At 54.9% G+C, this 10,546-nt stretch overlaps 2 protein-coding genes across 4 annotated transcripts; one reads left to right on the forward strand and one right to left on the reverse strand.

Annotated features, from left to right (window-relative positions):
• The first annotated feature begins 818 nt into the window (after positions 1-818).
• Positions 819-4,626, forward strand: PREB (prolactin regulatory element binding). 2 transcript variants are annotated; one of them, XM_047782432.1, is made up of 9 exons: positions 819-1,180; positions 1,751-1,943; positions 2,134-2,354; positions 2,540-2,620; positions 2,719-2,843; positions 3,022-3,195; positions 3,330-3,402; positions 3,579-3,738; positions 3,909-4,626. In XM_047782432.1, exons 1-9 carry the CDS (start codon positions 1,046-1,048, stop codon positions 4,001-4,003), a joined length of 1,257 nt encoding a protein of 418 aa, XP_047638388.1. In that variant the 5' UTR covers positions 819-1,045; the 3' UTR covers positions 4,004-4,626. The 2 variants fall into 2 exon arrangements, with proteins under 2 accessions (XP_047638388.1, XP_047638389.1); XM_047782433.1 differs by lacking the exon at positions 3,579-3,738 and having other exon boundaries at positions 823-1,180.
• ABHD1 (abhydrolase domain containing 1) lies at positions 4,583-10,500 on the reverse strand. Of its 2 annotated transcripts, XM_047782434.1 has the most exons (9): positions 10,305-10,500; positions 6,780-6,940; positions 6,246-6,428; positions 6,007-6,052; positions 5,759-5,871; positions 5,458-5,631; positions 5,247-5,295; positions 4,982-5,147; positions 4,583-4,862 (listed from the first exon to the last, which is right to left on the reverse strand). In XM_047782434.1, exons 1-9 carry the CDS (start codon positions 10,416-10,418, stop codon positions 4,651-4,653), a joined length of 1,218 nt encoding a protein of 405 aa, XP_047638390.1. In that variant the 5' UTR covers positions 10,419-10,500; the 3' UTR covers positions 4,583-4,650. The 2 variants fall into 2 exon arrangements, with proteins under 2 accessions (XP_047638390.1, XP_047638391.1); XM_047782435.1 differs by lacking the exon at positions 5,458-5,631.
• Between the last annotated feature and the right edge of the window lie 46 nt (positions 10,501-10,546).

Here is a 10,546-nt window from a genome sequence, read left to right on the forward strand (position 1 = left end):
AGAAAGGGGGCTCTTCTCCCCGCTCCCAGCAACCCTGGGAGCGATCTGCTTGCCTTTAATAAAAACTTTGCTTGCTTGCTGCCTGTGTGTTCGCGGAGTTCATTCTTTGACTGCCATGAACAAGAACCCCGATTCCGGTATCATCTTTCTGGCATCACCTTCACTACCAGAACCCCAGAGACCCCTCGGAAGGGTAGGGGGGCAGGCCAAGACCTGCCCTGCCTGGTGGTCGAGTGGCCGCCCTCTGAGGGTATCAGAGGGGAGCAGCCCCCACCCACAAACCCTCAGCCGGAGGAGCAGGTGCAGAGCCTTCAGAATGGCCAGCATCCACCTCCGCCAAGGAAGAGGGCCGGTGTTGTTAGGGCAGGGAGCGGTTTTCTCATAATAGAAAGCGGTGGATTCCATGTTTGAAGCCAGGTCTGTTTTTAAAGTCCACGCTGCCTCGGTTAAGAGGCAGGGGACACAAGTCACATTTCCGGAGTGTGACCTGGGACAAAGACTTCATCTCGGGGGTAAAACGCAGAGGCTGCGCTTGACGAGTCTGCGTGTCACTCCTGGGGTGTGGACTGTCCTGATTCAAGGATTTCTTTATTGAAGGTTTATTCACGTCCCTTAACCTTTATGAGCTTCCCCTGCTGCTCCAGAACCACCAAAGATGCTTCCCTGAGGCGGGTACGTTCCCGCAAAAAGATGGCGGAACCCGTCGTCCCAAAGCGGGCGGAGAACTGAATCCCGGCGCAGAGGTTCCGCCAGCGCGCGACCGGCTAGTGCTGACGCGTATGGGCCACCCTGCGCCTGCGCGGGGAGAGCGGGCTCGCTGCGCTTGCGCACTGCGCGTTGGCGAGACCGGGTTTGCCGGCCCAGGGCAGTGACAGGGATTCTTGTGTGTGGTTACGGTTTCGGCTTCCCGGTGGCAGGGAGAGGGGTCTGGGGTCCTCTGGCGGCCACAGGACCGACGTCAGCCGCGGCCGGAACCACAGTCGAAGGCCGGGCGCGGCATGTCCCGGGTGCCTCGACGCAGGCAGTGAGGCGCGCGGCGAGCGGGATGGGTCGACGCCGGGCGCCAGAGCTGTACCGGGCCCCGTTCCCGTTGTACGCGCTTCAGGTCGAGCCGAGCGCGGGGCTGCTCATCGCGGCGGGCGGAGGAGGTGCTGCCAAGACCGGTATAAAGAACGGCGTGGTGAGAGTACAGGGCCCCTGGGGCCGGGTCGCGCACCGCGGGCTCTGGGCGATTCTGGGATGGTCTCAGGGGCGGGCCGCACTCTTGCTTCGGATCCTTCCTCTCTCTCGGGTGGGAATCCTGGGCTTGCCGGGCGTCCCAGCGCGAGTTTCAGTCGAGAACTCGCTCACCGGTCAATTGAAAGACTCCTAAGGTAAAGTGAAAGCTGCACATAGCGCTGCCTAGGCAGGAACGTTTCGACTCAACCTCAGGCTCAGTTCTAGGGGTCTTATCCCGGCTTTTTCCAGGGTGGCCACCTGGGCTTGTCTGTCTGCCCTCTAGCAGCGGCGAGAGTGCAGCATAAACTAAGTGTTTTCACTTTTCTGGGCGTCAGCCTATTGTTCTGCAAACTAGAGGTGACCAGCCCAACCTTGCTTTGTTGTCCAGCCTCGTGAGGCTCAAAAAAAAAAGTTGGAAAAAGTTTTGAAGTAGAAGGTGCAGTAAGCAAGGGGTAGGGCATCAGACCATAAGAGGAAAGTTGGCCTCGAGGTGCCCTCTGAGCCTTGCTCACCCTGGTTCCCTCTCCCACAGCACTTTCTGCAGCTAGAGCGGATTCATGGGCACCTCAGTGCCTCCCTGCTCCACTCCCATGACACGGAGACTCGAGCCACCATGAACTTGGCGCTGGCTGGCAACATCCTTGCTGCAGGGCAGGATGCCCGCTGTCAGCTCTTGCGCTTCCAGACCCAACAGCAGAAGGGCAAAAACAAGGCAGAGAAGGCAGGTGAGAGCCCCCTCTCTAGCTTTGGGCAAAGGGTTGAGTAAGATCTCTTTCGCCTTGGTCTCTGAAGAAGTGGGGGCTGGAGGCAGGGTTATGGTAGCAGAGGCCAGAAGCTCGAGGGTCACCCCTGGAGAGGGGGGCCGGTTCCGCTTACTCCAGAAGCCTGGAACATGGCAGGTTGTTTGTGTTACAGCTTCCAAGGAGCAGGGGCCTCGACAGAGGAAAGGGGCTGCCCCAGCAGAGAAGAAGTCTGGAGCCGAAACCCACCAGGAGGGGGTAGAATTCAGCGTAGAGAATTTGCAGGCCGTGCAGACAGACTTCAGCCCTGACCCACTGCAGAAAGTTGTACGCTTCAACCGTGATACTACCCTGCTTGCCACTGGAGGGACGGATGGCTACGTTCGTGTCTGGAAGGTGTGTGGTTTGGGGAGGTCACAGGGTGTTAGTAGTGGCAGAGCCAGAATTGTGAGAAACTGAACACGGGTGCCGGGAGACCTGTGAGCGAAGCCTGCCCTGAGCGGCCGTAGCAGGGAAGGTGGCGGGGCTCATTGCACTCTTCCCGAGTACCGAGGCTAACTAGGCTGGTGGTTTGGTGGCAGGTCCCCACCTTGGAGAAAGTTTTGGAGTTCCGGGCCCATGAAGGAGAGATTGAGGACCTGGCTGTGGGGCCCGACGGCAAGGTGAGGTGGTGAGGGGTGGAGAAAGCAGGCGGGTGTGCCGCTTGTCCAGGAAGTGGATCCCCTAACCATCCGTCCTTGGAATCTTGATTCCTGACCAGTTGGTTACTGTGGGCCGGGACCTTAAGGCCTCTGTGTGGCAGAAGGATCAGCTGGTGACCCAGCTGCACTGGCAAGAGAATGGACCCACCTTTTCTAACACGCCTTACCGCTACCAGGCCTGCAGGTGTGCAGACCCCAGAGGGGGCTGGAAGAGGCTCTGCCTAGAGGTGGCGGGGGCGTGGGAAAGGGCAGGGGCCAGCTGGGGAGGATCGGAGCCTTGTCGGGTGTTACCCCAGGCCTGACCAGGGTGCGGGAGGGCACAGACCTCTGAGGAGCTGAACAGCCTCTCCCCCGGCCACCAGGTTTGGGCCAGTTCCAGACCAGCCTGCCGGGCTGCGGCTCTTCACAGTGCAGATTCCCCACAAGCGTCTGCGCCAGCCCCCACCCTGCTACCTCACAGCCTGGGATGGCTCCACGTTCTTACCCCTTCGGACCAGGTCCTGTGGCCATGAAGTCATCTCCTGCCTCAGTGTCAGGTGTGAGACAGTGGTGGCTTGGCTGGGTGTGGGGGTGCCTGGGAGAGCTCAGGGAGCGGGGCCACCCCAGTCCCTGAGGACCGTCGTTGCCGCGCAGGACTCCAGGACAGTGAGCACTTTATTGTTTGTTGCAGTGAATCGGGCACCTTCCTGGGCCTGGGCACGGTCACTGGCTCTGTTGCCATCTACATAGCTTTCTCCCTCCAGGTAATGGGGTGGTGGGCACAGCCCCGAGGGCTCTTTGAGGTGGGGATTCTAGGCCTGCATCTACACGGAATGTGCAGGGAGGAGCCTGGCCCGGCCTATAGGGGCCAAGTCTTCTGGGGGTAGAGGGTGTGTTTTCCGGAAGGAATGTTCCCAGCTGGGCCTTCCCCTGTCTCCAGCGCCTGTACTATGTGAAGGAGGCCCATGGCATTGTGGTGACGGATGTGGCCTTTCTGCCTGAGAAGGGGCGTGGTCCAGAGCTCCTTGGGTCCCACGAAACTGCTCTGTTCTCTGTGGCTGTGGATAGTCGTTGCCAGCTACACCTGCTGCCCTCACGACGTGAGTCACTGGGTGGGCCGGGGCAGCCCACCTTTAGCTGCAGCAAAGACTTGCCGGCTGGAGAACTGGCTGCTCCATGGTAGCCATCTCTCCGCTCCTTGAATGGTTCTGTTTCTCAGGCTGTGGGGCCCCTTTTTGCCTCCTGACTTCTTCCCCTCCCCCTCTTGCAGGGAGTGTTCCTGTGTGGCTGCTGCTGCTGCTGTGTGTCGGGCTTATTGTTATGACCATCCTGCTGCTCCAGAGTGCCTTTCCAGGTTTTCTTTAGCCTCCTTGCTCCCAGAGAACCAGGGGCCTGGGCACTGCCACCTCTAGACCAGAGTGGAGGCCTGGACCCCACTGCTCACTCCACTGGGGCCCACAGCTGAGGTTGCCTCTGATGAGACTACTAGGCAATGCCTGCCCTTCCCAGTTAAAGTTTGGCTGTGGCCTCGTGCGACCCTGAGTTCTGGGAACCTTGTATTCATCATCTGTGGATCCGCCCAGGACCGTGGTGTCCTTCTTCCCTCTGCCTACCAGAGGCTCCAAGGTGGGGCTTGTCCTTCCCCCAGAAATATGTGAAGATGCCCAAGAACTTGGAGGCACTGCTGTCCTTCCTGCCGAAAGCCATTTTCTCCTGCTCCCCGCACAGCCTCACGGCCGGCTGCTCTCCGCAGGAGCCCCTCCCATTTGCTGGGGCAGCCCCTGGCCTGGGACTTGCTCTTAGGGAAGGAAGGAGTCAGAGGAAGACCCGAGAAGTACTCTTTGCATTCAGCTGGGCAGCGCCAAGCCAGCCGAGCTCAATATGCAGTATGTTCCTGGACAGGCTAGCCTAGCCTTGAGCCAAGGGAAAATGAACCTCAGCCCATTTGGCAGGAAACAGTAATATTTAATAAACAAGGGAAAACTGAACTGATGCCCCAAATGGTACTCTTGTCAGCTCTTGCCTCCCTCAGAAAGTGTGGGCACCCTGAGGCTGAGCAGCTCCTCCGGGTGCTGGAAGATGGCCCTGGCATATTGATGCAAGAGGCGGCTCATGTAGCAGTGCTTCCAGGGGAGCAGCCCTTCCAGGAAGCCGATGTGGCCACCCCGGGGTGTGACAAGCAGTGCGACATGGGGAGAATGTTGGGCAGCCTGTAAGGGAAGGGCTAGGGGAGGGGGAGGAGAGGTCAGGAACCCTGGTCTCTGCTGAGAGTCCAGGCTCACCCCTTGCACCTCAGGGCCCATTTCCCCGGAGGCCAAAAGCATCCTGAGTCTGGGTGCTCACCATGGACTGGGGAGAAGGGGTCATCAGCTGCATTGAGGCAGAGCACGGGGATCTGGATGGCATCTACCTTGGTTCTTGGGCTTGCTGCCCGGTAATAGGCAGCAGAATCTTGATAGCCAAAGGCCACAGCCGTGTAGCGCTCATCAAACTGGCGGATTGTGCGAGCCTGCGGGTGACGGAGGGTGGGCGAGGCTAGGATGAGGCTAGGGATTGAGATGTGGGAAGAACGATTTTGGGTGGAGAGGGGATGGTTGAAAGACTGTACCTGGAGCACGGAGTCTACATTCACCACCTTCTCCATCACCTTTCTGTTTCTGCAAATGAACACACAGAGGTTTGGCTCTATTCCTAGACTTGACCCAGAGCCAGCCTCTATCTTCTGAGTGAGAAAACCCAGACGTAGAACGGACGGGGAGAACCTGGCATGTCGGCCATCCTACCCTGTCTGCCGCCCTTCCCGCCTGTCAAGACCCTACCGGTTGATAACTCGGCAAAGCCCAGCAGTGAGGTACTGATTGAAGAGCAGTGAATTCAGGGGGCTCTCCAGGGAGCTGATGGTCTCGAAGCTATCCCAGCAGGCAGAAAGAGTCAGTCCTGCCACCACCCCTGCGGCCCGTCCTGTTCGAGCCAGGTAGTTCAGCACTAATATCCTGCAGGGCCCGGGGGGCATGGAATTAGGGTTTGCATCCGTGAGTTGGGCCAGTAGAACGGAGAACATGGAGGAGGAGAGAGAAAAGGGAAGACCAGGCCTCTGGGTTCAGTGTAGGCAGCCTTTACCCTCCAAGAGAGATGCCCACGGCCAGCAGTGGAGCCTGAGAGTAGTGGCCCTTTATGTGGTTCACAGCTGCCTCCAGATCTTCCGTGTTGCTGGCACAGTAGGCCCTGTAGGTCTGAGGCAAACCAGATCATTCGGGAGGCCCCGGCCAGCAGGCAGGAAAATGAAAGGGCTCAAGAGGGGAGAGCACAGGTAGGGAGAGGCCCAGGCCCAGGATCTCTGAAGGGGGGGCGTGAAGGAGGCTACTCACCAGCAGTTCTTCGCCACGGCAGCCGCGGTTATTAAGTACGACAGCTCTGTGGGACACAGTACAGGTGAGTCAGCCCCTCCTGGGAAGCCCCTCTCCCCTTGTGGGAACTCTCAGAAAGCCCTCAGGCAAAAGGGCGCTTCACATGGCACCTCCTCCCCAGAGCTGGCAGGGTCTGAACTGACACCCCCCACCCCACCCCACCCATTACAAGTTAGCCAACACCGCCAGATTGCTCTTACCTGTAGCCATCCTTCAAAGCTTGGTCCACTAGGTGCAAGATGTATGTCTCCTGGCTACTGCCTGTGATGCCAGGAAGCAGCAATACGATGGGCTGGGTGCTGGGGTCTGGGCGTTGGCTGCAGTTATGCTGACCGGCCCAGTCGAGGAGGAGCTGCCCCCCATCTGGGGTTTGGAGAACTTCACTGTGGTTTTGAAGAAAAGGGCACACATACTATGAGGAACTCCACGTACCCCAAACGAGTCTATACCCTCCTCTCCTTCCCCAAACAAGTCCCACAATGTCTCGTCCGCATCATTTGAGGGTGTGCATTATGCAAAACATGAAGACCATAGCGAGTGGTGATGGGACATAGAAGATTACGATTCACCCGATGGTTGTGCCAGTAAATAGCCCCTCCATGTGGCTGCTCGTCGCTAACCCTCAGCACACTGAGGGACCCGGGGCAAAGGTTCCCTCCATTTCAAAAGAGGTAGATGAGTAGGACTCTGCTATACTTGCAGCTTTGTGTTCAGCCCCTTCCGTCCCGTCTTACCTCCAGTAAGAGACTACAGGCCGGGGCTGCAGGAAGACCCGGAAGATGGTTTGAAGCCGCCCCTCCACACACCAGAACGTGGGGTAGAAAGTCTCCACGGTGAGTGGACAGTGTTGCTCCAGGAAGGCCCGTAACTGGGACCCAGTGAACAGCCGAGGTGTCTGTAATCACAGCATACTCTGCCTCACTGCCCTGATGGGTGCGCCAAGCCAGTAAAGTGCCCAACACCAGAGTGACCCCTTTCCAGAGGCCAGCCTGGAGGGCACTGCTCTGTCTAGGAGTGAGAAATCTAGCGGAGCGCAGTCCGGACAGGCCATGTCACCTGTTAAATGTGGTCCCACCAGAGCCTCAAAGAAGTCCAGAGCGTCACCTGTCCAGAACTGACCCTGAACCGACTTTACCGCTCCATCTATGTGTGTCCCAAACCCATTTTGGAGAGAGCAGGTAACAAAATAAGTTGCCCAACTGCAGGAAAAGCTAGGATCCCGGGCAGAGGCAGAAGAAGCACAGCACCATTCCATCCGCTGTTTTTGCCGTGCAGTTGAATTATCCACATTCTGTCATCTCAAAACTGGCTCTGGCCACCCTGGCTCCTGATTTCAGCGCTCCACTGTCACATATTCCCATTCCCTACTGTGCGTGCCCATGACTGAAGGGCTTCTTTTTACCACAACATCTCTTTTTCTGATTTTTCTTTTTTTTTTTTATTTTTAGGGCCGCACCGGAGGCATATGGAAGTTCCCAGGCTAGGGGTCGAATTGGAGGTGTAGCTGCTGGCCACAGCCACAGCCACAGCCACAGCCATGCCAGATCCCCAACCCACTGAGCGAGGCCAGGGTCAAACCCACATCCTCATAGATACCAGTTGGATTCATTTCCGCAGTGCCATAGCAGGAACAACCGATTTTTTTTTTTTTTTTTGGCTGTACCTGTGGCATCCAGAAGCTTCTGAGCCAGGGATCAAACCTGTGCCACAGCAGTGCCAATGCCAGATCCTTGACCCACTGAGCCACCAGGGAACTCCAATACATCATTTTCTTACTTACATCTCCTGCTGTTAGACCATACTCTAAAGGAGGAATTGTCCCAGTGCGGACAGATTTTTCTCTTGCTTCATGCCAGCCAGGAGGAAGGTAACAGAGATAGGGTGACAGGGCAGATGAGGTCAGTGGGCACTTAGCCCTGACTTTCAAGCCCTCTGCTTGGTTCTTCTGGATACACATCAAGTGAATGAGAGGGCCCAGCCACACAGAATGCTTATGAAGCGGGGGTATGCTGTACAAGAGAGAAGGCCTGAGACTGTCTCATTTCTGTTGCGGGCCCGAAGGGACCTGAGGACAACTCCTATCTCTTCTTGCAGTCAAAAGGGACTAAATACATTATGGACTAGAGACGGGAGTTCCCATCATGGCTCAGTGGTTAACAGATCCGACTAGGAACCATGAGGTTGCCGGTGGGTTAAAAATCCTGCGTTGCCGTGAGCTGTGGTGTGGCTCCGAGTCACAGATGTGGCTCGGATCCCGTGTTGCTGTGGTTGTGGTGTCGGCCGGCGGCTACAGCTCCGATTAGACCGCTAGCCTGGGAACTTCCATATGCCTCAGGTGCGGCCCTATAAATGACAAAAAGTAAAAAAAAAAAAAAAAAAGGACTCGAGAGGCCACGTTGGTATTGTGACTTGTGCCCTGCTTCTTAAACCCTGGCATAATAACCCCTGTGATTTATTGTATGTTATTTGCTGGCACTAGACCAAACCCAACCTTACTGTAGGTGAAACTAAGACAGAGGTCAAGTCGTTTGCCCAAAGTGACACAGTAAGGAAATGTCAAAGTGGAATAATTATGATATTCCCACTCATACTAGTAAGATATATTGAGTGCTCCTTATGTGCCAGGCATTGTGCTAAGCATTTTACATGACATCCTGTGACTTTCACAACAGCTCTTTAAGAGAGGGGCCATGATGCCCTTGCGGGAAGGTGTTTGAATAATGAATGTTGAGTAAGTTGTCCAAGGTCACAGAGTGAAAGAGCTAGTTAGTGGTGGAGCTGGGATTGAAACCCAAGTCTATCTGACTCATTTGGGTAACTCATAGTTGCCAAGATTTTGAGTTCTCCATTAATGACATCTTTGGTCAAACAGCTCAGTAGTGCAGAAAAAGGTGCTAATAAATTGAATCACAGATTTATGTGGATTAGTTTCATTATAACTCTAGTGAAGTGTTTCTTGACTTATCCCTGAGAATTAGTGAGATGCCATTAGTCACTGTGGATGAATCAATACCAATTCATTACCATGCTGGACAATTCAAGCTGCATGTCCTCAGAGCACCCAGAATGATACTTTCCCTGCATTTTAACCAGTATTTGAAAATCAAGGAAGGGTTTGGAGTGTGAAGTGGCAGAGGTCTCTGACCTCTGTGTGGCTGACTGCAAGCAAAGGAAAATGTTAATGACAGCTCTGTTCTGAAATGACTGACTTTCCAAATCACACAAATAAGATTTACAGGGTATTGTGATGTTTGGATTTTTAAAATTGTTTTATTAAGGGAGGTGTATTTTATAAACAATATACAGGATGTATAAAGCTCTGAAAATACAGAAAAGTTTAGGTAACATTAAATTTCTTTATGCATCTTTTTAAGGGCTTGATTCAATAGTTTCTTATTAGACTTAGCTACCTAGAACTGAGTTAAATAAAATTAAGATTTAGATTTTTCTGGATATGTAAATTATGTATTTTATAGATTTTGTTTGGTCATGCCTGTGGCATGTGGAAGTTCCCAGGCCAAGGATCAAACCCACGCCACAGCAGCGACCCAAGCCACTGCAGTGACAATGTGGGATCTTTAACCTGCTGCACCACAGGGGAACTCCTAAATTATATCTTTTATGTAAATTTCAGTGAGAATAAAATCTCCAAGTTCATCAAAATTGTCTTCTTCAGATCTCCCTATTGCGCTATATACGGAGAGCCTAGAACTTAAAACAGGACTGCGTGAGCAAGGTCAATCAGGATTATCCATTGGTCCTGAGCTAGGCAGGGAACCTCTGCCAGTCCTTAAGAGAGGCGAGGTCCTACTAAGCTGATGGAGTGATGCTGGGAGTTAAGACACAACCCCACAGACCGGTTCCTTCATTCAGTGCAACTAATGAGAAGCTCAGCCAGACTGGCTAAAAAGAAAAGTAAATGTACGTAACTCCCTGACACTTTGAGGATGCCTTCCACCCCGCCTTTCTGCAAGTGTTTGTCCGCATCAGAGGCAGTAGCATCCCTCCGATGCCTGAAAGGCCCAGCTGACATGGGACGTACACAGAGAATCTAAGCAGGCATTAGGTGATAATTGCAAAGCAGAGCCTGGCTGGAGCACGGGGCAGGAGTAGTCGTGGGGTTGGGGCGTCCAATTTCACCTGAGGCCGGAGACTCAACCAAGCCACCTCCTACAAAGGGCTTGAGCCCCTTGCTGGAAGCTGACCGCTAGACTCGAATAATCCAAACCCACCGGCGAGAGCTCTGGACCCGCACCTACCTGGGGCACCCATGTCCAGTAGTAGCCCAAGTAGAGGACAGCGCCAAGACCCAAAAGCAGAGAGAAGAGCTCTGTCCAGCTGTCATTCTGGGGGTTCAGGGAGGAGCTCAGCATCTCGTTGCTGGATTTCGCTTGCCAAGTTCTTGACTCGCTCCAGCGTCTGAATTTCGATTAGTCAGCCTGCAGGTGACTGCAGGATCCGGGCCCCGCCCACCGCGTACCGGCGTCGGGCGTGGTGAGGG

The sequence above is a fragment of the Phacochoerus africanus genome, chromosome 5 (genome assembly GCF_016906955.1).
Source record: "Phacochoerus africanus isolate WHEZ1 chromosome 5, ROS_Pafr_v1, whole genome shotgun sequence".
NCBI classification, from domain to species: Eukaryota; Metazoa; Chordata; class Mammalia; order Artiodactyla; family Suidae; genus Phacochoerus; species Phacochoerus africanus.